The sequence below is a fragment of the Helianthus annuus genome, chromosome 1, assembly GCF_002127325.2.
Source record: "Helianthus annuus cultivar XRQ/B chromosome 1, HanXRQr2.0-SUNRISE, whole genome shotgun sequence".
Lineage (NCBI taxonomy): Eukaryota > Viridiplantae > Streptophyta > Magnoliopsida > Asterales > Asteraceae > Helianthus > Helianthus annuus.
Window position 1 is genome coordinate 67,581,528 of NC_035433.2, and position 27,698 is coordinate 67,609,225.

The 27,698-nt window shown below is 37.5% G+C and overlaps 2 protein-coding genes across 2 annotated transcripts; both read left to right on the top strand.

Moving 5' to 3' along the window:
• Window positions 1-3,449: 3,449 nt before the first annotated feature.
• Window positions 3,450-5,868, top strand: LOC110867808 (protein UPSTREAM OF FLC). Its single transcript, XM_022116818.2, has 5 exons — window positions 3,450-3,718; window positions 3,798-4,047; window positions 4,150-4,219; window positions 4,351-4,671; window positions 5,241-5,868. Exons 2-5 carry the CDS (start codon window positions 3,837-3,839, stop codon window positions 5,764-5,766), a joined length of 1,128 nt encoding a protein of 375 aa, XP_021972510.1. The 5' UTR covers window positions 3,450-3,718; window positions 3,798-3,836; the 3' UTR covers window positions 5,767-5,868.
• A 17,509-nt stretch (window positions 5,869-23,377) lies between these two features.
• LOC110898208 (protein FAR-RED IMPAIRED RESPONSE 1-like) lies at window positions 23,378-25,886 on the top strand. Its single transcript, XM_022144998.1, has 6 exons — window positions 23,378-23,838; window positions 24,178-24,436; window positions 24,645-24,924; window positions 25,038-25,133; window positions 25,232-25,283; window positions 25,358-25,886. Exons 1-6 carry the CDS (start codon window positions 23,378-23,380, stop codon window positions 25,884-25,886), a joined length of 1,677 nt encoding a protein of 558 aa, XP_022000690.1.
• Window positions 25,887-27,698: the final 1,812 nt, after the last annotated feature.

A 27,698-nucleotide genomic window follows, 5' to 3' on the forward strand; every position in this document is an offset into this window, starting at 1 on the left:
ATACTTGTATTAATAAAAAAGCAAGTTAAGTAAGAAATAATTACCACTAGAAAAAGAAAGAATTAAAATTTTCCAGGTACTGTTCATAAAGAGTCTAAATTAATATATATATAATATAATTTTTTTCTGATCTTTCTACCTCAATACAATGTAAATCTAACCAGTAGCAAGCTATTGATAGAGTATAAGTAAGATAAGATGTAAACAAACTTTTATTTTAAAGAATAAAAAAACAATGTTTTCACAAAGACTTTGAGCTCCAAAATTTAAATTTGCAAAACACTCTAAATTCACTCCCTCTCAATTTCTGATACAACCAATGACACATAATTATTCAGAAAGTTAACGTTTTCCTTTGATAACTTGAAAAGAAAACTAATAGAGAAGGTTAAAAAAATTTGTTACACAAATCCTGGGGACCAAACCTTTTAAACTTTAAAAATTAAGTTAGTGCAAGGGCTGCAGCGCCTGCTGCAGGGACAGTGTGGGAATAATTTTTTTAAGGGATTTGACTTCGACATCCAAGACGTTGACAATTAGAAAATAGATATAATTTTTAATTTGAATGCTTCACTCGATTATATGAGATTACAATTTCATTTTAAGTGTACAATATTTATATAAACTAGGTTTAAAGAAGTTTACCACATTGCGACGAATTTCTTTTGTTATTTAGTATTTGTTTACATGTCTTTTAAAATTATTACAAGCGTGTAGCGAACAGAACTGCTGACAAGAATAAAAAGAAAATGTAAAAATAAACACTAAAAGATAACCGAAAGAAAATCAAGCAAAAAAGTTGTATGGTAACGATGTTGTTCGTATGAAACCCGTGGTCAGAGATGAGCAAACTGTTCTGGGTACCGGTACCAAATTTGCCGAACCGAAAGATCTTAAGTACCAATTCGGTACCGACTTTTGGCATTCCTAGTACCGGTTCACTACCGTTTTTACCTTCATATACCGGTACCGTAACCGGTATTTTCGGTATCAGTACCAATTCTGTATCGGTTGGCACCGAGCTCATCCCTACCTCTAAAACTAAAAAAAGAAAAAATTAAAAGTTGAAGAAAATCAACAAAAAAAAGTTGTATGATACCGTTGTTCGTATGGTAACCGTGATCAGGGATGATCAAATGGTACCAGGTAGCAGCACTGAATTTTCCGAACCAAAAGATTTCCAATATCAATTCGGCACCAACTTTTGACGTTTTTTGTATTAGTGCCGGATTTTACCTTCATGTACTGATACCGAACAGGACCGTCCCGGTATTTTCGATACCAATACTGGTTCGATACCGGTCGACACCAAACTTATCCCAACCCCTGATATGAAAAAAAAAAGAATAAAGTTAAAAAGTAAAGAAAAAAGCTATTATTATAATATTAAAATAGTAAAAGTATTAAAAAAACTATATATTATTATAATATTATAATCACTATTTATTACATTTCCTTTATTAATATATAGTAATAATAATAGTAATATATAGTAATAATTATCTATATTGTACAAATTTTTATTTTACATAGTAAAGATCTAAAGGGATGAACCAGGTTATTTAACTTTTATAGAATCTTTTCTGGTTAATAAGATGTTAGTTTATAATAGGTTGCAAGTAGGGCTGTAAACGAGCAAAGTCGAACCGAGCTCGACCCGGCTCGAGCTCGGCTCGAACTCAATTCGAGCTGGCTCGGCTCGAGCTCGAATTTCAAATCGAGCTGAGATTTGAGGCTCGAGCTTGACTCGATTAAAATTCGAGCTAGCTCGGCTCAGCTCGATCTAGCTCGAATTAACAAAAAACCGCAAAATTTACTACTTAAAAAACCCTAAAAATGAATATTTTCATAGACTAAGGGCCATAATGGCAATTATATTTAACCAAATGGCTAAATATGCAAGTATAAATACTTAAATCTCTTTGAACATTTTCCTTACCTTCTTTTATAGGGGGATACTCCATTAATTTTTGTCTTTTGAGCGATGTGGGACAAAATATGAAGGATGTAAACCTTATCGAGCTGGCTCACGAGCTCGCGAGCCGAGCCAGGCCAAGCTCGAGCTCGACTCGCTTACAAACCGAGCCGAGCCGAGCTGGCTCGTTTACAACCGAGCCAATTTCGAGCCGAGCTCTTTTCGAACTTTTTTCGAGCGAGCTGCGAACCACAAGTTTTTTAAACACCCCTAGTTGCAAGACAATGCACATCAAGTAATTGTGAGAGTGAAATATATATCATCACCATATAATTTGAATAAATGTTAACAAAATACATTTACCATCTACTTTTTAATCTTCAACCAAAACGAAATATGTATATAACCTTTGTGTAAACATTTTTAAACACAAGTACAGACAACATTTAAATTCTTAGACACTTTGTTTACCCTTTTAAATGATATATTAAATGTCAAATAGTTATCAGTTTTTATTTCGACAACACATGTTGTCCATACTAGTTTTAACTTTAAGTTTGAAAAGAAATGAATTTATGATTAAATTTAAGCCAGAAGACCCTATATAAGTAATACAGTTCACACATACAATTTTAAATTTAAATTTTTATCACGACACCTAGGTTGATTTTTTAGGGTTGTTCACAAGTCGAGACAAACCCATTGAACCTTTGCTCGTTTTTGGCTCGTTTACAAACCAAAATGAACCGAGCTGTTCGTTTACAACCAAGCGATCATTTTCTGAACTAGCAAGCGGCAAGTGACAAGCGGCGAGCGATACAGTTCTAGGTTATAATTTTGAACCATAAACTACATGCTCATGAGGTTATCCTCAAGGCATGAAGAAAGTAGTGTTTCCTTAACTTCTACTAATAAAAGTATAGAACTTTCTACCAAAGCTTGATGGTTTGAAACTTTATATACCATATTCATTTTGTGTTCGCCGACCTATCGTCATTGAAGAAACACTGAATCACCAGCCGGGATGATTTAAACCGCTTTCGATAAAGGACTGAGAATCACACCTTGCTCTTCCTCCGGCATTCATATCTGCAAAAGAGAAAAGACAAAAATAGGACTGTAAGCATGCTCATAATTTCGATTAATATGTACAAATCCAATCCACATTTTAAGAAACATAAAATTAAATGGATACACCAAAAAGTAGATGCAAGACAACTATGTACGAGAAAATAAACAAAGCTACTCAACAAAATTCGATACAACTTTCTCAACAAAAAGGTAAGTATATATTTTTCAACACCTTTTTACTGATCCACAAATATCAAAAGGCGCTAAAACTTTAGAGAAACTATTTACTTAATTTTTATAACATATAAAAAACAAAATAAAAGATATGTACAATAATATACGACGGAATAAGAAATAAGAATAAAAAACAGATAATGAAAGAAAATCAATTCAACTTTTCCCTTGGAGTGAAAAGTAAGTTTTCTTTCTATCAAAAACCCCACCAGATACACCAATGATAAGATTCAAATTCTTTTTTATTATAAAAGTTAAACTTACAAATGTCAAATTCTATTCACATGTCAAATAATTTAACACCCCAGCTACCTACACAAACCACCACCACCATAATCCCTATAGCCCTGAATAAAACGACAACCCCCACCACCGTTTTCACCTCCTCCTTTTGTCCTCTACTCATTGTCTCCGGCATCACATTTTGAATAAATCATCTCTTCACCCTTCCCTCCTTTCACATTTTCATTTCGTAACAGGTCTTTTCGTGTTTAACAGGTCAGAAACAACACGATTAACACAGCTATAAAACAACATGAATATATTGTTTGTTTAACATGTACTTTTTCTTAAACAGGTCTTATCGTGTCTTAAACAGAATTCTCCAACGGTTTCAATGGAGGTTGTTGCAAAGACGGAGATCCGGCACGTGTCTCGGAAATGGAAGGATCAGATTCAACGCAGTCCAGAACGTACAAAGGTCTGGATGGAGCCTAACAAACACCGTAGAGTCGCCGTTGTTTACTACCTCAGCCGCAACGGCCAGCTTGAGCATCCGCATTTTGTTGAGGTTTCTCTCTCCTGTTCTGACGGACTGTATCTTCGAGGTAAACTTTTCAATTCTTTTTAGCCGTAACGATAACCTAACTGACTAACTGTATACAAAATTTTTGTGACTGATTGTTGTGAAAATTTGTTGAAATTGTTAGATGTAATCGATCGTTTAAATTCTCTTCGAGGAAAAGGAATGGCGTCAATGTACTCGTGGTCTTCTAAACGGTTAGTTTCTTCATCTCGTTCGCTTGTTCAGATGCGAATAATTATGATTTCAACAGATTTTCGCTTCGTGTTCGTTGTGAAATTCGATTACAGTCATCAACAGAAGAATTGATTTAATTTCTGTTGTGTAGGAGTTATAAAAACGGATTCGTATGGCACGATTTATCGGAGAATGATTTCATATATCCGGCTCACGGCAATGAGTACATTCTGAAAGGATCGGAGCTCTTTGACGCCGGTAACAAATTCGATGAATCTCCGCCATCGGTCACGAAGAAATCATCGTCTTCCGAGACTGTAAAATCGGTTGACGAGTACGAATTATCTATCGATAGGAGTAGAAGGAATCAATCATGGAGTGCAATTGATCTACACGAGTACAAAGTATTTTCCGGCGAGTGCTCTAGCGCTCGAATCGCAGCCAACGCCTCGACTCAAACAGAGAGTAACAAGTGCGTACAATTTTTTTTTTAATTTTCATTTTTTCTAACTAAAGTGATGTTTGCGTGATCGAGCGTGAAACATAAACATACTATAGACATTGCTAATCACGTAATATGTTATTTTTGTTAAAATTAAAAAAAAAATTGATACAAATATCGTAATCAAATTAAAGTGAATAAAATTATCGATTTAGTAGTGTAATTTTTTTTTAATATATTAACATATGAAAATTTTATGACCGTTTAAAATAATGGTGGAAATTGTTAAAAAGTTCGCACCATATTTAAAAAAACTGTACCATATCCCATATATGTTTAAAAAGTTTTAATTTATTAAACCCTTAAAGATCATGTAACTCATTTTTATTGTCATCCCATGTATATTATAAAAATTATACCAGTATTTGAAGTTAAAATTCGGTATTTTACCGGTATCGTTCCAAAGCGAAAGTACCGGTATCGAAAACGTTAAAAAGTGGGTACTCAACAAAAATTGGTACCGATGTTCAGTACCAAATTCTCATCCCTGTATTAGACATGGTATAAAACTAAACAAAAAAATTGATTGTAATGATCAGCGAAGTTGAAAGCGACAACGAGATTTCCGAGCTAAGCAGAACCGAGATTTCACCGCCGCCGTCCGATTCAAGCACCGAGACGTTAGAGTCGTTGATGAAATCTGATGGTAAGCCAATCCCACGGCCAGAAACAGACGTTGAACATGGACACGAACACGAACATGTTAACATTAATCCAACGGCTGGAAGTAAACTGAAAGCATCTTCAGTGCTAATGCAGCTGATCTCGTGCGGTTCGATATCCTTTCGGAGTTGTGGACCGGGTAAAGAAAACCCGGGTTTTTCTTTGGTTACAAAGTGCAAGCCTAAGATGCTGACACGTGGAGAGGGGGTGGATGATCGTGTGGAGAAGGGTGCAGGGGAAGAAGAAAGTGAAGATACAGGTGAAAACGGTGTAGTGTTGGGGAGAGGTAAAAAGGTTATTGTTACGGAGGATAAAGAATATTTCAGTGGGAGCTTAATAGAGACAAAAAAGGACGAATTTCCAGCACTGAAACGATCGAATTCGTATAATGCAAATGGTTAAAATTATTATTATTATTATTTTTACCAATGTTTATTATTTGTATTGTTTTAAGGTTTTCTTGTAATTTAGTGTGACTTTTACTTTCACTAGCAGTTTCAGTTATCCATGCCCTTGTACCCAACGAATATAAAAAAACACAAACATAAATTCACCGTGTAAAGTAATAAACTCGCTAAAATTTAAACTTCCGATAAAAAAGATTCAATAGGATCTATCAAACGGGATATTTTACTCACACCAAATTAAAGTTAGGGGTTGTTTGACAATATCTGAATGGTTAAGTGTTGAACTAAGGTCTGAACCATTAATAACATGTATAATGTTTAACCGTTCAGAGGCAAATGTCTGACCAATTCAGATTAGAGGTCTTAACCATTCAGACTCTGTATAATGTTTAACCATTCAGAGACAAATGTCTGAACCATTCAGACATCTGCTCGTGAAACAAACAGTCTGAACCATTAAGTGTTGAACCAGTAAGAGATCTAAACTATTAAGAGGCTCGTTAAAAAGTAAACAAACAACCCCTTAGTAAATGATTTTGACAGTTCTTTTACTCTAATTTATATAATTTGTTATGCGTGTATACAGTGACAGAGCCAGAAATTTTTTCTTATGGTGTCTTTTTTTATGGATACCTCGGTTTATAGTAACCTGGATCGAACTTTTGGATCGGTTCGGATCTAGTCGGGTCAAATCACATAATAAAAGCAAATATCACAGTAAAACTACAATGTCATTGAATAAAAACACATTTGAAATATGTAAAAAAAATGCATTTAATAGCTGTTCTGTACGCGTTTTCATGTTTTGATAAAAAATTCATTATGTTTTCAATAGCAACTTGCAAAAAAAAAAAACCTCTTTTTCATTATAACAAACAAGTGCACACATCATTCAAATGATCATCAAACATCCTCTTAGGTTAAACAATTGAAACAAAACCAACTAGACATGTGGCAATAATGCTTATTGGATTAGAAAAAAAAAATTTAAGCATGGACTTTTATTGATTTAAAGTATACTAATTAAATTGAAGTAACTGGGCTTAAGTTTTGAAATATAAATTTGTTTATTAAGTAATTCTTTTAGAAGAAAACAAAACAATGGTGTCGTTTGTAAAAAGACAATGGTGTCGCTCGTAAAAAAACAATGGTGTCGCTTGAAATTTTCCTATTATACGTTGTATTTGCTACACAAAATTCAATGGTGTCGGACGACACCGTTGTTCAAAGTGTGGCTCCGCCACTGCGTGTATATATACGTAGAGCTGTTCACGAGCTGAACCAAGTCGAGCCAGGGTTAGCTCGCGTTTGGCTTTATTTGTTGACGAGCCAAGCCGATCAAACCGGTTTGTAAACTTGCTAATTTCAAGCGAGTCTTTTTCTGAACTTTTTTCGAGCGAAGTTTAAGCAAGGAGCAATTCACAGTTGCAAAATTGGTTATAAAAATGTATTTTGATCAAATAACTTTCAAATTTTTAACAAAGCTAAACGTTTTTTAGTGAAAAATGATTTATGTCCCTCACAATTTTTGTACCAAGATTCGATGTTCAGAAAATATAATTTGATTCTCGTACAAATAAATCCAGTTTTTGCCGTCAACAATATTTCAATGCATCTTTTGGTATGTACACCTTCCTTAACTGTCCATTTTTTGAATTAATATTTCAAATTATTATATTCTCAAAATATCACAAAACTGAAAGTAATCAAATACACTTTTACAAAAGTTTTTTACTTTTGCATATACTCAAAATATAATACTATTTTTATGTATATGGTTTGATTTGTAAATGATTCGAGCCATTCGTGAACTATTGAAGATCAGTTTATAAAAAACTTGAAATGAGCCTAGCTTAAACGAGTCTAAGGTCGAACTCAAATCTAAGCTGATGATTTCTAACAAGAAATGAGTCAAGTTCGAGCTGAGTTTAAGCTTGAACTTTAGACATAGGGCTCAGAGCCGTCCCCGAAAACTCTTGAAAAAATTTAGGCCTCGGGCGACGAAACGAATTGGGCCCAAAATTATGGTTAGGGTAAATAGATTACAAAAATAAAAACTAGTGATGGAGTAAAGACTTGAACTTGAGTCCTTTACATTAGTGTGAGATGGTTTTTGCCACTACACCACCAACACTTTTCTACACAATAAACGGATAAATATACAAAATATATAATTTAATAAATATATACAAGCTTATAAACACTTTTCGAGCCCTTTGAAATTTTGGGCCTCGGGCGTCGGCACGGGTTTGCCGGGCCTAGAGCCGGCCTTGATAGGGCTCAAGCCGAGCACGAGCTTCGTAAATTAAAAGATAAGAAGTATCGGGGCGTGAGCCACTTATATCCTATATATCATGAAACTATATCGTGGTTGTAAAATTAATTGGTGTTAAATTATAAAGAAAAAGAACTAGACTTTGAAAAGGAAATAGCACAAAAATGTTAAACATGATAATCAGGAGAAGAGAGGATATTGAATCACTGTTTTGTATTATTTCTTGTATATCTTTACATTCCTGTGAACATGGTTAAATAGCCTATACAAGAACAAAATAAGTAAAGAACAATCAAGGACATTGAACGAAGGAGGCTGTCAATTAGCAGGAATATATGGCTGGACATTAGCTGTAACCGGATCTTGAGTAGAAGAGTCAATGGACAAATTAGGAAATGATGTAAACTGATGCTAATCACATATTTCAACATTCCCCCTCAAGTTGAGTAGTGGGATCTTCAATACTCAACTTGCCTAGACAGTGATTGAAAATTTTTCTATTGACCGCCTTTGTTAGAATATCTGCGAGTTGGTCTTCTGAGCGGACAAACGGAAGTTCAATTATCCCTGTTTCAAGTTTTTCTTTAATGAAATGAGGATCTACCTTAATATGTTTTGTGCGATCATGCTGGACTGGATTCTCTGAAATTTGAATTGCTGCTTTGTTGTCGCACAAAATTTTACTGGACTGGGTTGGAGAATATCCGATTTCTGTCAGGATTTTTGTACCCATAGTATCTCTGCTAGACCGCGAGCTATACCTCGAAATTCTGCCTCAGCGCTTGAAAGAGCCACCACCTTTTGTTTCTTACTTCTCCATGTGACAAGATTTCCCCCAACGAGGGTAAAGTAGCCAGATGTTGATCTCCGGTTTCCTTTATCTCCCGCCCAGTCTGCATCGGTATACACTTGTGTTTCTAGGTGCCCATTTGCCTTGAAAAGAACTCCATGACCAGGTGTCCCTTTGAGGTATCTAATAATTCTCCACACGGCTTCCATATGGGTAATTTGAGGCTGGTGCATAAATTGGCTCACAACTCCCACTGCGTAGGCAATGTCAGGCCGGGTATGTGAGAGATAGATTAGTTTCCCTACAATTCGTTGGTATTCTCCCTTGTCGGCTAGCTTAGCATTTTCCTCCATATAGAGCTTCTGGTTCACCATCATAGGAGTATCAACGGGTTTGCAGTCGATCATCCCTGTTTCTGCCAGCAAGTCAAGTACGTACCGTTTTTGGCAGATAAAAATCCCTTGTCTTGACCTCATGACTTCGATTCCAAGAAAGTATTTAAGCCTCCCCAGATCTTTCATTTCGAATTCTTTGAATAGGTTTGCTTTTAGCCTTGTCAGCTCTTCTTCATCATTACCTGTGATTATCATATCATCAACGTAAATAATTAAGCATGTTACAAGCCCATTCCTCCGCTTAAGGAACAGAGTATGATCTGAGTTACTCTGTTTGAAACCATATTTCTTCATGGCCAATGTGAATCTGCCAAACCAGGCATGGGGAGACTGCTTTAATCCGTATAAGGATTTCTTTAAGCGACACATTTCTTTAGAATTAGAATCTTTCATCAATCCAGGTGGAACTTCCATATAGACTTCTTCCTTGAGTTCTCCATGTAAGAAGGCATTTTTTACATCAAACCGAAGGAGTGGCCAATCTTTATTTGCAGCTATAGAGAATAGAACCCTGATTGTGTCGATTTTGGCAACAGGGGAGAAGGTCTCGGAATAGTCAATTCCGTATGTTTAAGTGTACCCCTTTGCTACTAGTCGGGCTTTGTATCTCTCAATTGTTCCATCCGGCTTGTATTTTATACTGAAGACCCAACGACATCCTACTGGTTTTTTTCCAGGGGGGGAGGGTGCATTTTTCCCAGGTGTCGTTTTTATTTAGTGCATCCATTTCCATTTCCATTGCTTCTCTCCATTCCTTAGACTCAAGAGCTTGCTCAACTATAGTTGGTATTTCTTCAGAACATAGGGATGTGGCAAAAGCTTTGGCTTCCGGTGATAAGTTTCCACCTGCCACGTTTGCCAATGGATATCGAGAACTTTGAGCTTCCTTCTCGGGAGAGTATCTTTTTGGAGGAACTCCTCTGTTGGATCTTGGGGGAAGGATATATCTGTCTTGTTCAACCTGCGATGGTTCTTGTTCTGCCTCATGGTTAGGCAAGTCATGATTTTCGTCATGCTCATGATTTTCAACGTTAGTGATATTTTCTTCGGAAAAAGAATCAACATACTCTTGAGTTTGAGACTCACTTACCTCTGACGCCAGGTTGGGAAGATCATTGTTAGTGGTACTTTCTTCAGGGCTAGTGGATTGAGACTCACTTACCTCTGACACCAGGTTGGGAAGATCATTGTTAGTGGTACTTTCTTCAGGGCTAGTCGATTGAGACTGGGTTTGGGCTTCATGATTAACTTCTTCTTCTGAGGATGGCATCCATTGTATCCAACTCAATGCGTCATCGGTTGTTTTGCCCCCCTGACCAGTGTGTTGGGTAGTGTAGAAGTATTCGGTTTCAAGGAAGTCACAATTCATCGTGGTATACATATGACGTGTGTGTGGATTGTAACACCGACAACCGTGTTGATTGACCCCATAACCGACAAACACACATTTCTCGGGGCATGCATCAATTTTGGATCGGTCTGTTTTCGGTAGGTGAACAAAAACAGAGCAGCCAAAAATACGAGGTTCAAGGGTAAGGTTGATGGGGGTTTGTGAAATTTAGAAAGGGTTTGAAGAGGGGTTTTTAAGTCAAGAGCTCTTGCTGGAAGACGGTTCATAAGATAGGTTGCTGTGACGAGAGATTCGGGCCAAAAAGACTTTGGAACTTGAGATTCAATCATGAGTGCACGAGTTATTTCTAAAAGAAAGCGATTTTTCCTTTCAGATACCCCGGTCTGTTCGGGGGTGTGAGCACATGATGTTTGATGAATTATTCCCTTTTCTTGACAAAACTTTTTCATGGAAGTGTTAACGAATCCCCCCCCCCCATTATCAGTCCTAAGTATTTGGATATCACTCTTGAATTGGGTTTTAACCATGGCACAAAAAAATGTGAATTTTGCAAAAACTTCAGATTTATTTTTTAAGAGATAAATCCAAGTCATGCGGGTGCAGTCATCAATGAATGTTACGAAATAATGGAAATTCCCCCCCCCCCACAACCTTTGCTGGTCCCCATACGTCCGAATGAATTAACAAGAAAGGAGAATTAACCTTAGTATCATTTGACTTGAAAGTGTGCCTATGACTCTTTGCCAAAAAACATGTCTCACAGTTCAAGGCTTTATTTATTGGAAATAATTTAGGAAATAACCGACGTAAGTAACCATTGGATGAGTGTCCTAGTCTTCGGTGCCATAACCAAGCTTCCCTATCTGCAGATCCATGAGATAGCATTACAGTACCTTGTCGAGTCACTTCATCCACATAGTATAGCCCTCGCCGTTCAGTACCACGTCCAATGATCTTTCCCGTCCTGATGTCCTGTAAGATACAAAAGGTAGGATGCATTAGCACGACACAATTTAGTTCCTTTGTAACTTGGCTGATTGATAGTAATTTATGAGACAAGGATGGAACATAGAGGCAGTTTGACAGTTTCATGTTTTCGGAAATTTGAATAATCCCTCCTCCTTCTACTTGAAGGACTTCTCCATTCACGGTATGAATTCTGGATTTTTGTGGTTTTGACATTGAGCACATGTCAGATTTTTCATAGGTCATTGTATCAGTGGCACCACAATCGAAAATCCAAGAGTCTTCATTTTCTTTATTTTTTGTTGCCATGTTAACCTTTTCCAAAAAAGTGTTTTGACCCCCTTTTTGAAATATGAGGGGTGTTTTCTGTAATTTCAGAAACTTGGAACCTATTTAAAAGCTCAAGGGTTTTTGGGCTAAAAAATCTAGGGTTTAAAACCGTCATTTCAGAATTTCTTGATTTAAAAAAAGAGTGTTGGGTAAGTGGAGGGTTTGAGATGTAATTCTCAAACCCTATACCTGTCTCCTCCACTGATCCTTTATCTCACACCGCCGCTAAATTACAGCTGCCTCCAACACCTCCTTTTCCGGTTCCCTCCTGACTTCCGATGGGTTTGTGATGTTCACCGCCACTGCTGCTGCTGCTGGTGGTCCCTTGATAACCCACGGTAGCCGCGACTTTACCTTTCTTATGTCCATTGGACCACCAGTCCGGGTAACCCACGATTCTGAATGTTAGGATCTAGGGGCCATTATGATTGTGTTTGTTTGCATAAAACGAATAAGTGCAGCGGAAATGAGTAGCAAACTTTGTAAACATAATCAAAAGAAAGTATAGATTGATAAACAATTGCTATTTCATTGAGTCAAAAGATTTACAATAGAAAGCAAATGATTACAGCAAGCTTACAATCTAAACTCCCCCCAGCCTGATACACCAGAGTTGGTTGCACAAGATGAAAGGATGAATTGAGGAGAAAAACTCACTCAAAACGATCAAGTGTAACAGTACAGAGTACTGTCATACTTATAGGCAAACCAAACTACTGATATGCTTCAGCTGACGTCACCATGATAGTGACATCTAACGACCTAACAAACTACAAATACTGTTCTATACAAACTACTGTTATGGAACATCTGATAATCACTAAAGTACAAAACATAAGGAAACTACTGCTTCACGTTCTACTGTTGTAGCCTTAGCACAGATGTTGAGTCTTCAGTGCTTTCTTCAAAGGTGATCAGTTCTTTGAGAGGGCAGTGCTTGAATCTTCAGCAGTACTTAGGAGACGGCAGTAGATAGAGCAACAGAGTTTGTCTTCAGCAGTTGTTAGATAATCATCAGAGTTTGGTTTATCAGTTGTTGTATTTGAGCAGCACTTTAAGATTCATCAGTTGTTGGATAACCACTGTCAAGGGGAAAGATTAGAGCGAACTGCTGCTTATTAAGTGACCACTGATGGGATCCGGTTTTGGCTTTACATTATTTGTTCCTCTGTTATGGTTCAATCCCAACAATCTCCCCCTGGAACAGATAATGCCAAAACCCTTCCTTATTCAGGACCTTTATTACTCATCAAGAGTGCCTTAGCTTGTTCTTTGAATTCAGCTTCAAATTTTTTGGCACTCTGGTCATCTTCATCCCTGCACAGTGAGAGCTCAAGGAGATCCTGCAAATCTTGAACACTAAGGCCTAGTGCTTCTTTCCTTGATATATGCTTCACCTCACCATTGGCTCTGACCAAAGTCAATACGTGGATCTTTTGATCAGACATCCACTTTAGTATTTTAAAGCCTAATGGGTTTCTTGGGAGAGATTTATTTCCTGATGAGTTGAGAGATGATGGCCTTGAAAACACATGCAAACTATCAGACATTCTTTTGAGGGCTTCTTCAATGACATTGTTTGCTGCAGCTATGTCATCTGCAGTTTCTTGTTCAATGAGTTCTTGCCTGTCAATTTCTGAAGTATTCGTTGCAGTGTTTGTTGATGCAGATTTGTTTAATGCCTTTTCAAACAGGCTCTGAAGCTTTGTTGAGTTGCCTTCTTTCAGACCCATTTTCATGATGATGTCTTTGAAGTACTCTGCTTCTTTTTCTTTAACCTCTGCCTCAGTCAGCTGTTTACCTTCTTCTTGGTTTGTCTCAAGAGTAAGGTTGTCTGCTGTTTTCAACACTGTTTTGAGGTTGTCTATCTGCTGTTCAAGTTTCAACATTTGTTCTCGTTTCTGTGCAGCCCTTGACTCAGCAGTTTTTCTATTCTTCAGCCTTTCATAGGCTTCATCTGTTTGCTGCCTAGACCATTTTGATATGGCTTCAGCAGTGTCTATCTTGGCATCCACCAACTCCCTTTTCTTTCTTTTATACTCAGCAGTGAGATCAGCAATGAGTCTTTTGTACTTACTCCAGTTTGGAGCAGTCTTCTTCTTTGAAGGATTATTCTTGATTTTTTGGATCCTTTCAACCTCATGCTTCAAAGGTACTAAAGGCCATTCTTTAAACTGGGATTCTTCAGCAGAATAGAACTTTTCTTTCATGATGAAGGCCAGAAGCTGTTCTCTCAGTTTCTTCTTTTGATCTGCCTTTTCTTTGTCTAGCTCTTGAGCAAATTCTTCCATCTGCTTAACCTTTGCAAGGTAGAACTCCAGTCTATTAGCAATGCCTACTTCGCTTAGCCTTTCTTTTTCACTGTCAACCTTAGCTTTAACTTTAGCTTGCCTAGCCTTTAACTTGAGATAATCAGTTATATCTTCTGGAGCTATGTAGCCAATGAGTGAGGAGAATTTTCTTTTTGAAGGATCTGTTTCTGTATAAAACTGTCTCATCTCTTTTTTGACGGCATCAAGCTCTAGTGGATATTTTTCAGCATTTGGATCATGTGTCCCTTCATCGGCAGTAATAGGTTTTCTTTTTCTGCTAAAGAGCCTTGGTTGTGATATAGGAAGAACTAGGGCAGTTGTGGATGTCTGACTAACAACTGTTGAAACAATTGGTGTCTCAACTGCTGCTGTCGTTACAACTGCTGATGTGTCAGCAGATGTCTTCTGCCTTTGAGCAGGGAATGAAAGATGTGATGGTGATGATGGTGGTGGTGACTCATCATCAGGAATGAAGACCCTTCTCCTTTTTAGTGGAGGGGAGGCTGATGATGTTTTAGGTGGATCAGTGGTTTGTGACTGTGATTGACTAACAGTAGTTGAAACAACTGGTGTTTCAACCACTGTTGTCATTACAACAGATGTTGTAACATCTGCTGTCTTCTACTTTATGGCAGGAGGCAGTGGTGGTGATATGATTGTAGATGATGATAGTGGTGGTTTTTGTGTTATAGACACAGATGATGATGGTGGTGGAGCAGTAGTTGTGGTGGTGTGTGTTGGAGGTGTGTGTGTTGATGAGATGGCAGCTGTTTGGCTACTGACAGCAGTTTTTGTAACTACTGTTGTATCAGCTGTTGAAGTTTTTGAGGATTTGGGTTTCTCAGGTTCAATGTGCATCCCATCATCTATACCTTTCTTTTTCAACCTGATTTTCTCCCCCTTTTTGGCATTATCTGCCAGGGGTGTATCCATGAAGAAAATGGTAGATGGAGCTTTTTCACTCTGAGCAGTCTTTTGGATACTAGCCTTTATAGCTTTGATATCTGCTTGAGTGTCTTTGAACCTTGATTCCACCATGTTGGTCAGCATTTTTACTTGAAGAGCATGCTTTTTATCAGCCATTTGTTGTTGTTGTTCAAGCATGGGTTGGAAGACATTCCAAAGCTCATTTGCAGCAAATGCTTGTGGAGCAGGTGCTTGAGCAGGAGGAGCAGAAGATTAGGCTATATGAGCTTCTAACAGCTGCTGCACCATATCTTTTATTTCTGCAACTGTAGATTCCAGATTTTCAACTCTGGCCGTCAATTCATTGTATTTTGAATCATCACCTGAATTAACAGGATCATCTGAATCCCCACCAGCAGTGGTTGTATCAATGTGTGACCTAGGAGCTGTAGCCCAAAAGTCATCCATTGATGCCCCTTTTTCTTGGTACTGGGGACTTCTTTCTTCAGCAACCGATGAACCTTTGATGTTACCAGCAGCTAAAGACAACTTGCTGGTGGTTACCGATGTTGCCATGGAAGAAATTGCCTTCAAGGGAGTCTTAGTAATGTAACAACTGTCCAACTGAAGATCTGTTGATCCATCAGTTGTAGTTGCTGCTCCACTTGAACTACCACCGAGAGTTACTTGTAACTCAGGGGGTGTAACCTCCTCAACTGTTGCTTGGATAACAGAGGTATTAACATCGGACCCAGTCACTTGTGGAGGTATGCTCTCAGTAATGGGTGATTGAGAGGAACTGGTTTTTGTCTGTGCAATATCAACTGCATGCAACAGGGGTATTATTGATTGTGGCATTATTATTGGTGAGGGTATGGGTGTTGAAAGAGACATGTCCTTGGGATCAGGACTGTGGAAGATAGATCCGAGTGGACCTAGAGCTTCATATTGTGGTGTCCCTGTGCTTACAACTTGATCCTTTTGTGAGGATGCAAGAGGAGTTTGAGGCTGGGGTTGAGATCTTTCTACCAACTGTTGTGAGGAAGTAGTAGCAGTGGTTTCTGGTGACTTTTATGTTGTCACTGGCAGTTGCTCTGGGATCTCATCTTCCAGAGTTGCCTTTGTTTTGGGTTTGGTGGGTTTTCTGGGTGGTTTTCTTTTGGTCTTTTTGGTGGTGGCAGGTGTGGGTTTCAGAGCAGTGGGTCTGCTACTCTGATCACCTGGAGCAGTGGGCTCAGCAGTGGTTTCTTGAGGATCAGTGGCAGTTTCTAAAATCTGCTCTGCCTCTTTTGTTTTTAATTTTATAGGTGCCATCATTCTTGAAAAAGTTTCTATTGTTAAACTGTTTATTTTGAATGAGACACCTTGTTTGGGCACTTCTGCCTCTTTCCCGACAAATTTTTGTTCAAAATAGTAACTGAGAAACCTAGGAAAGAGCAGAAATGCCTTATTATCAACGTTCTTTACCAAATCATCAAATATTTCCTGGGAGTAGTTATAGTTTTCATTGTTCAAAATTGCATACCCCAGGCATTGGATTTTTGTTGGTATCTCATTGAAGGACGTTGTTTTATTTGAAACACACATGAGCAGTGTGTGGAATAAAAATCTGGGTGCAGAAGGGAAGTAACCCTTTTGTAGGGTGTCCCTGTTTGGTTGTTCTGCATAGCCCCTTTTCATGAAATCCTTTACCAACTCGTCTTTTGTAAAAGAGGTTTTTCCATTTAAATCATCGAGTTTAAAGGTTTCAGAGATGGATTTTGGTGAGATTTTTACCTTCTTACCCTGTATCGAGGAGTTGATGGCAGCGATGATGTCTCCTTGTTTTTCAAGGGTGGCATTTTTCCAGAACTCTCTCTGGGTATCAAGGTAAATAGGAGCGTCTGCTGTTATCAAAGTTTTGTACTTTGATGCAGAAAGGATGTCAAGGATGGAGTCGAAGGTGTGATTATCGGTAGGTTTTGTGAGTATACCTACATAGTTGTGTGGAGATTTGTAGCGAATCTCCGGTGTTTCAGCAGCCATTTGAGTGGCATCTGCTGTTGTGGAAGAAGATGCTGGTTTTGATTTTGACTTCGATTTTGGTTTCGTCATTTTGGATGAAGAAGATCGAAGAAGTTTTTGGAGTTATGAGAGGGAAACTGTTATGAGAAGTGAACTTTTGGAATTCAATTCGACAGTAAAACCCTGTTTGGATTTAATCAGGGTTTTATTTAGGGAAAAAGTGATTGCTGATGTGGCAGCGGTTATTTTTGATCTGAAGGCTAAAAACTGACCACGTGTCAAACATCTGATGGAATGGTAAATAATGGAGGACAGTTGTTTTGACAACTACTGATGGAGCAAGTATCAGTAGTTACAACGGTAATAAAATGAAATAGTGGATGTATCAGTGGATGAAACAATGATTTTAAATATCAGTGTTTTTGAAGAGCAGAGGTTGACACTTTAGCAGTGGACAGACTTTAGAGAGCAGATGTTAAAGCACAACAGCATTTTAGATACAACAGTGGTAGAATAATGAAGATTTTTTTTTGTCTCAACAACTGATAGTGCAGCAGTGTTTCAACTCTTGACAAAAAAAAATGTTAGCATCTGCTTGTTCAGATGTAGAACTTGATTTTGCTTTGTGAAAGCACAGTATCTTATCTAACATCTGTTTGAGCATTTGAAATGCTATTCTTAACAAACTACATTTTAGATGTAAATTATCAAGATTAAATTGCCAGCAGTTGTTTACAGGAATTTTTGTTCTAGGTTTTGCCAAGTGTTTATTATTTAGACAATGGTTTAGCATCCTAGATGATGAAGACATTTCTACATGAGCTGCTCATTTTGTGTCTAATTACCTGAGTATCTCAGTAGTCTAAGTCAATTTACAATCAATTTATGATCAGTGAAATCCTAACTTGAGCTCAACCTGACCTTGGTATGTATGTCATTTCCTTTTGACCAGATTTAAGGATAGTAATTTCACACAAAAAAATAAGGAAATTACATCCTGACCAGAGATGAGCTTTTACTATTAAAAAAGAGTAAAAGAACAAAATATATTTCATAAAGGAATAAAATATATCTGGTTTTTATTTTAGAGGAAAACACCTTAACAAAAATCAAAGGAAGTTTTGAAGATAATCAAAAGGATCCGACAATTTTCCAGTAAAATCATGATCATATCATTGTTTGGGTCAATTTCTTGTCAATTGATTGTAAATTCCTTTTAAGCACCATCACTGAAGATGCTATTGTTACCAAAACAATTCCTGTATTGATGAATGCACACAGTTGCACAATGACCACTGATGATCTAATTTGAACCTCAAGAGTGTTTTATGCTTATACTCTTTTGCTTTTGATTTCAAAAGTTTGAGATAGCCACACTTTAAGATTTGTTCATTTTCCTTTTCCCTTTATACCCTGTTTATTCATATGTTCAGAAATACTCACTAGGAGATTATATTTTGAATATACTTTGTCCATAATCATTTTGAAGCAATGTTTTGAGAGATCTGACCATGTTTGATCACGTTTTATTTCAAATCTCACATTACTTATGATTAGGACTGATTTGACACCTTATTTACTCAATGTGTTTTGGACAAAATTGATTTGGTCCTTTTGAAGGTTCTCAACCTGCCTTTGAACACATGAGAAATTTTGACTAAACATCACAAAAATCAACACAGCAATTGAAATCAATTTTGAAAGCATCGAATGATCCCATAATTTATCAGATATTTTTCAGATCTGAAAACTATGAGTGACATATGTATGAAAACGCTTGTTGTGTGAGATTTGTGTGTCATATGACATCTTGGTTGATTTTCAGAGTATTTGAATATTCATTTAACCATGATTCACTTGTTACTCTGTTTTTCAACTGGATACAACCAACCTTAGCATCAATGAATTTTGAGCTGAACTGTTATGTCAAATTGATTGTAAGATCGAATTTGACTGTCCATGCTCTGATACCAATTGTTAGGATCTAGGGGCCATTATGATTGTGTTTGTTTGCATAAAACGAATAAGTGCAGCGGAAATGAGTAGCAAACTTTGTAAACATAATCAAAAGAAAGTATAGATTGATAAACAATTGCTATTTCATTGAGTCAAAAGATTTACAATAGAAAGCAAATGATTACAACAAGCTTACAATCTAAACTCCCCCTCAGCCTGATACACCAGAGTTGGTTGCACAAGATGAAAGGATGAATTGAGGAGAAAAACTCACTCAAAACGATCAAGTGTAACAGTACAGAGTACTGTCATACTTATAGGCAAACCAAACTACTGATATGCTTCAGCTGACGTCACCATGATAGTGACATCTAACGACCTAACAAACTACAAATACTGTTCTATACAAACTACTGTTATGGAACATCTGATAATCACTAAAGTACAAAACATAAGGAAACTACTGCTTCACGTTCTACTGTTGTGGCCTTAGCACAGATGTTGAGTCTTCAGTGCTTTCTTCAAAGGTGATCAGTTCTTTGAGAGGGCAGTGCTTGAATCTTCAGCAGTACTTAGGAGACGGCAGTAGATAGAGCAACAGAGTTTGTCTTCAGCAGTTGTTAGATAATCATCAGAGTTTGGTTTATCAGTTGTTGTATTTGAGCAGCACTTTAAGATTCATCAGTTGTTGGATAACCACTGTCAAGGGGAAAGATTAGAGCGAACTGCTGCTTATTAAGTGACCACTGATGGGATCCGGTTTTGGCTTTACATTATCTGTTCCTCTGTTAGGGTTCAATCCCAACACTGAAGCACTGGTCTTTCGTGTGTTTGGCCATGCCACAGTGTTCACATCTCAGTTTGCTCTTATCGATCCGGGATGATGACGGCTTCTGGTCTGACCGGCGGCTTCTAGAAACGAGCCCTAACCCGTCGGTGTCTCCGTGTGAGTTCAGACCCGATCCCACCCCTTTATGAGGGTTCCCAAAGATGCTTTGGTGTGTCGTTTCCTTTCGGACAACCGCATAAGCAACTTCGACAGATGGCAACGGATCCCACTGGAGGATTTCCCTTTTAAGAGAATCGTATTTTCGATCAAGTGCATTCAGAAATTGGAACAGTTTGTATTCTGACCTGACTTTATTGTACGTGGCGATATCGGCCGGGCATGCTATCGGGTTCGGATCTCTTCGTTTAATCTCTCCCCAGATACCTTGCATTATGATCCAGAATTCCTCTAACGGTACGCCATTCTGTTTAAACTCGTTTGCCTTAACATGGAGATCGAAGGTTTGAAGTTTGTCTTTGCCACTGCTATATGTAATCGTAAGGGCATCCCAGAGCGTTTTCGCTGTCGGGAATTCCGTAAGATTACTGGCAAGGCTTGGCTCAATATTTTGGATGAGCCAGGAAAAGACAATTAAGTCATCTTGTTCCCACTGTTCATCAATGGGTTCTGGTGGATTTTGGGAGAGATGGTTTAAAAGTGCTTTCGATTTCCCCCTATGGCGACTCGAATCATCCGAGCCCATAGAGGGTAATTTTGGCTTGTGAGGCTGAGACTGATTTTTAGGCTATTAGAGGGATTTGGTTTTGGGTTCTGGGTTTGAGTTTGGACTCCATTTTTTAGGAGATTGGCTATTTGGATGGCTAGGCTATTGGTATCGCTCGTGGTATCTTCGTCTGACATTTTTCTGGTTCTGGTAAATGATGAGCACAGAGGTTTTTCGGATCAAACACTCTGCTCTGATACCATGTTAAACATGATAATCAGGAGAAGAGAGGATATTGAATCACTGTTTTGTATTATTTCTTGTATATCTTTACATTCCTGTGAACATGGTTAAATAGCCTATACAAGAACAAAATAAGGAAAGAACAATCAAGGATATTGAATGAGGAGGCTGTCAATTAGCAGGAATATATGGCTGGACATTAGCTGTAACCGGATCTTGAGTAGAAAAGTCAATGGACAAATTAGGAAATGATGTAAACTGATGCTAATCACATATTTCAACAAAAAATAATATATATTAGCCTTCGTTGAACCTCCACTCTTTGTGTTCATCGATTCCTACTCCACAACATGCCACCATGACCATCTTTAGCAAAATCATGGACAAAAAAGGGCTTTTGAGGGTCCCTAAACTCGATTTCAAACACTAGAACAATCATATAATGTTGCCGATTCTAGTGTCATCAAGCTATTTGCGATAATCGGGATATAATTTGAGACAAAATGAGAAATTATAATAAACAATGGTACTAGTTAGTTGGTGTGAAGTACATGCTCGATGAAGACTATTATGATTTCGAACACAATGGACCTCAATGGTTCTTAGGGGCGAATCACCTAAGCGATTAGGGTTTCCGAGGGATCGTTGCCCCCTTGGCTTTGGCGGGGACTGAGAGTTGGCCCTCCGTGGGGTCCACAGGGTGACACATCAAATTTGCATGGATGGCTATATGTTGCATTAAGATGACTTTTAAAAATGACTGATAATCAGTGGCAAGTTGTTAGGGATATTCCTAAGAATCCACAAAAAATGGGGGGCCAGGACAAGTAGAAAAAATAGGTTCCTATCGCCTTTCCCCTTCCATCACCTTTTCGTGACTTCGTGTCTGTGTCTTCTTCCCTTGTTAGTCAACAGTCACTAACTCTATTGTGTTCGTTTCATTTGCCACCTCTCCCCCTTGCAAGACTTTTATGGTTTTTTATAATTGGGAATTTAAATTTGTAATTCGCATGTTCTTATGGGCTAATTGGTATAGTTGGATACTTGAGTAGGGTTTAAATGAAAGTGGATTTAAAGTTTTATGGTTTTAAACATAATACAAAATTAATGGGTTTTAATAAAGCGTATTAGATTTAAATAATCCCAACTTTTACCAATTGGGTGATAACAATCCCAACTTTCGATTTGTGCAATAGCACTCCCAACTTTCAACTTATTGGCCGATAACACTCTTTAACTAGCTGAACCCTAACACAGTTTGCTGATGTCAGCTGCCACATCATCAAAAAAATGTCATGTCAACTGTCACATCAGCTGTCACGCCATCAAAGATGTCACGCCAGCTACCACATCATCTGCCACATTATAAAAAATGCCACATCAGTTGCCACGTCATATGCCACATCAGCAAAAAGAACCACATCAGATGCCACATTAGCAAAAACTAACTGGGTTAGTGTTCAGTTAGTTAGGGAGTGTTATCGGCAAATAAGTTGAAAGTTGGGAATGCTGATGTATAAATCAAAAGTTGGGAGTGTTACCGGCTAATTGTTGAAAGTTGGGATTACCTAAATCCAATATCCCTTTAATAAACACATTTGATTCTAAATTTAAATTATAGTATTTTGTTATATATAGAAACGGGTTCAGGAGAGAACGGTGAAAAGTGTGAGAACGGATCCAGCCCCAACACGTGGCAGGGGGCCCTAATTGTTATGCGGGGGTACGATTGTCCTTTTATACGTTCCCTCCTTATTTGCGTTATAAATATCTTTCAAATTAAAACTCCAAAGATTTATTGTTAACTGTTACCTCCTTTGCAAGCTTTCTCAGATCTATGGCGTTTAACGTGAATTATGTTCGACAAAGTAAAATTCGTTGGCGTTTTCTATTTTTCGTTCCAGCAAACATGCGACAGATATGGCGTTTTGTTCTTTTATCATTGTTCTATGGCGTTTTTTTGTATTATTATTTTTATAATGTGTTGTATGATTTTCAATAGCGTTATTCAATTATGCAATTTAATCGTGTTTTAATTGATATTTAATCTATTATTCAGAACTACAATTGGAGTTTTCGATATTAATTTTAATTGTCGTTTACGTTCTAGTGTATTTGTTATGTTTTTACGATCATTGGCGTTTTTCGTCTATTTGATTAGTTTTGAATTTTATTTAGTAGTATTTGTGAATATTAGTTAATACTATTTTGTTAATTTGTGTAAACATTAGTTTTGTTAATTTTGGCGTTTTCATTATGATGTTATATTTTATTAATTATTTATGTTGTTAAGTGTTTTTAATTATTCATCTCATGGCTTTTTTATCATGTCGTTTTTAAATTATGTGTTTATTATGTCTTGTTTATTATTCAATTAATGGCGTTTTAATGTATAATGTTATTACGAGACATCACTCTGTTTTTCTGATTTTTTTGTTCCTCCCTGTGTTTTCTCAGACGAAGTCGCTTCCTCGAGTCAAAGGCATTGCCCCAAAACTGGATTACCATTTATCATTCCCGACGTCAGTGAAGAATTAAAGCCCAGAAAGGACATGCTATTCTCAAGCCTAGATGATTGTTATTCAATGTATGTTAAGTATGCCAAGGAGTGTGGATTTTCAGTCAGGAAATGGACTACAAAGACAAACTCTAAAGGTGTTTTACATATTAAGTATTTCTGGTGTACGAGAGCTGGGGTATATAAGGACAAGAAGGTTGATACGTTGGACCCCAATCAAAAGGAGCGAGTAGTGCGATCTAACTTTTCAAAGAGGACTGATTGTGGTGCACTGTTATGTGTAGAATTTGAGGATGGATTTTGGAAGGTGTATAAGTTTGTTGAGGAGCACAATCATGAACTTGTTGAACGTCCAGATAAGCATTTTCTTCCAACTGAACGACACCTCACTCAGCTCCAGAAGCATGTTATACACAACATGTCTAAGCTGAATTTGGGTCCTGTCAAGGCGTTTAATGTTATGAAGACTTGTTTTGGCGGTTTTGCAGACGTGGGCGCAAGCAAAGTTGAATTTAAGAACTATAAGAGGCAAATTAACTTGTTCATAGGGGAATATGACGCTGATATGGTTGTGAAATATTTGAATGAAAAAAACATTCCCAGCCTAATTTCTCGTATGATTATATCACAGACGAAGACAATCGTTTGAAGGGTCTTTTTTGGTGTGACGATCAAGCCAAACGTAATTACCACGTGTTTGGTGATGTGATTTCGTTTGACGCCACATATCGTTCCAACAAGTAATTTTTTATAATTCAACTTCTTTGTTTTTGGCGTTTTATTAATTTACATGCAATGGCGTTTTTATATTTTACATGCAATGGCGTTTTATTATTGTTTCATTTCTCATGGTGTTTTCATATGCAGATACTCTATGGTGTTTGTACCGTTCACTGGTATAGACAATCATCACTGCAATGTTACATTTGGTGCAACATTGTTGGCGTCGAAAACTGCTAATACGTATATTTGGTTGTTAAGAGTTTTTCTTAAAATTGTTGGTTCTCAACCAAAATTTGGTGTCACTGACCAAGATCCAGCGATGAAGAAGGCTATTTCTGCTGTATTTGTTGACACGAGGCATCGGTTATGCATGTGGCATGTGATGCATAAACTTTCTCTGAAGGTTGTTATGCTTTTTTTTTTACCTTTGGCGTTTTAGTATACAATGCGTTTTGAAGATACATGGCGTTTTGTACCTTGTTACTGTTTTTTTAATTAAGTTTTGTTTTTTGTTTTTTTATATATGCATGGCGTTTTCGTGTTATTTATAGGTTGTTGTTAGGCTATGCAATTCCACCAATTTTAAAGAACGTATATGTGGTGTTGTGTAGACGGATATTCTCACACCTGAAGAGTTTGAATCAGAATGGGAAGCGGTTATTGCAGAATTCAATTTAGAAGATAATGACTGGCTATCTGATAGTTTTGCACTTAGGGAATCTTGGATCCCTGCATACTATAGAATGGAGCATATGTCTGGTCTTATGCGAACGACATCCAGGTCGGAGAGTGAGAATCATTTTTTTGGTCAAGTGTGCAATTCGAAAGCTACTCTTGTTGAGTTCATGATGCATTATGAGACTGCAATAGAAACACAACGTCACACACATCGTAAAAAAATCATGAATCTCGATACAAAAGACCCCAAGTTGAAGAGTAGTTACAAATTGTTGGAAGGGCAAGCTGTTGATATATACACAAAAAGTATTTTTGTGACGTTCAAGCTGAGCTTATTGGAGTTGCGGATTGCATAAATCAACGTTACGAAGATCAGCCTGATGGGTTTGTTAAGTTTTATGTAAATGACTTCCAACAGCTTTGTACATCCTTATTTGAGGTAAATAATGGCGTTTTGGTTTTTATGGCGTTTTCTATTAATGGCGTTTTATCATATGCAATGTGTTCTTTTCTTTTTTAGACAAACATTCTATGCATGGCGTTATAGAGATATTGTTTTTGGCGTTTTTCAGGTATTGTTCCGTAAGTCTGATTGCACATGCAGTTGTTCATGCAGACGTTTTGAACAGTTTGGTTTGCTATGTAGACATATATTCTATGTTTTGAGACTTATGGAGATTAGGGAATTCCCAAAACAATACATTCTGAATAGATGGCGCAAAGAGGCCTCCCCAAACTGCTCTCCTGAATTCTCAATTAGTCGTGAATATATGACCGAGCTTGATCCTGATGTGCAAAGTATAATGCGAGATATTATTTATTCAACCGAATACACTTTGAACCGTTTATCTGGTAATAAAGAGGAGCTATCCTTATACAAGGATCATGTTCAATATTATATGAAGAAGGTTCAAGATATGCAGATTGTTGCTCCTCCCGCTAGTTCTAGGGATAGATTTGCCGAGATAACTGGTCAATATAAAAATGACAAGAATCAGATAAGAGTCCCTGTAGGTTATAAATCCAAAGGTTCTGGTTCTCGGAAGCGCCTGAAATCTAAACATGAGATGGCAATCGACAAAAGAAATCAAAGTCGAAACCCGGGGCCAAAGAAAGACAGTGTCAGAACTGCAAAGCCTATGGACACTACGCATCAACATGCAAACAGGCCGTAATTAAAAGAAGATCGACAAGGTCTTCGAGAGCCAGTGAAGAGTAGCTTGGCGTTTTGTATTTGTCATTCTTACAGAACACATACAGATGGTCTTTGAGAGCCAGTGTAGAGTAGTTTGGCTTTTTTTTTATTTCAATGCTATAGAACACAGACATTTCTCAGTCTAGCGTTTTTTTTTTTTGCATCTTTTTTCTTTTTCTATCTCTTTGATTATAACATGCTACTTCGAAGTTAAATAACAAACAATATAAGATCGGGCAAGGAAATCAAACGCCAAAAAAAAAAAAAACCAATAACGCCACTAAATAAAACTTCCACAAACTTCTATTTTTGGTCGTGCTAAACTCAATAATGCTTTGCTGAACTAAATGGATAACATTGTTAATCCTCAGTCAAGAAAGATGTGTAACAATGTTATCCATCCCGTTTAGCTAAACTTTATAGAGAACAAAAACAGAATCTCCATGAAATGGTTTTTTTGAAGTTTTGTGGTTTTTGTATGTTTTGGCGTTTATATTGAGGATCTTGCTCATTACATAGAGCGAAAGTTTATTGAGAAAATAGTGTATATCAAAGAAACATGGATTTGAATCTTTGATATTTTGGTTTTTTTGGCGTTTATAAGATGAATGGTGTAGAGGAAAATATAGGTTTTTTTGTGGTTTTGGTTTGGATTTTAGTAATTCTGAGAGTTTGTTTATTTAGGAAGTTTTTGGCGCGTATTTTAGGCGCGATTTTTATTGCAGTAAATGCTAGTAATAAAGTTCCGTCGTTTTAGTACTGTTTGTTCAGCTTTATCGGTTAAAAACAAAGTTTGGCGTTTTATATCTATGGCGTTATATTATGATGAAGTGTGCTATGTGTGTTGAGGCGGGATTTTAATAGCGTGACTTTGGCGGTTTATGTTAAGTCAAAAGACCCTTTTACCCTTAATGAAGTGCGTCAAATTAATAAAAGTGATTTTATTTACGAAAATGCCACCGCGTCATCTAGTCCATAGATTGTTTTGATCTGACGATCCATAAGCGTTCTCTCCGTTCTCACATTTTTGAGCGTTTTCTCTAAATCCTAACCCGTTATATATATAAGCGTTACCCCCCTAAGGGAGTGGGTAGTCACCAACTTCGCCCCTCCGAAGGGCTAACATTGCAAGTTGCTACTGGCTACTAATCATTAGTGGTAACCGAAGATCAGTGTCAACCCTAATTCAACAATGGCAAAATTTTGATCAATGGAAACCTGTGATTAGTTAGAACTGATCGTCATTGGTAGTTGTGCATTAGTCGGGATATGTCATCGTTGGTAAGTGTTTAGTTGCAATGATACAAATGAAACTGTAAAGTGGTTATGATTGTCGTCGTCTGTTAGGCCGTCCGGTATGGGGATCGTCCCCGGTTTGTTCTGGTCCGACGTCAGGCCAAACACCCCCCCCCCTCCGGCTTCGTCCTGGTCGTCCTCTTCTGGACGTTGGAGACGCTCCAAAAAACATGCCTCCCCCTCTCTCACACACCTATAGATACAATACATACATATACATTTTAGGTCCATCCCCCATTTCCATACCTCCATCCTCTTTGCCCCACCCTCACACCCATCCTACGTGGCGCCTACGTGGCGGATCATACTCTAAAGGATGACCATCACCATACCGCATAGCCTTATAGTTATACCCCATTTGCCGTATCCTATAAGGGAAAGGTTGCATCGCTTGAACGGAATCATTGTGTTGTTTCCAATGTTTTAAAAATCGGTTTTTAGATCAAACCGGATTAGGCTAAAAAATGGTTCAATCGGTTGAACCAGGTTGTACCGA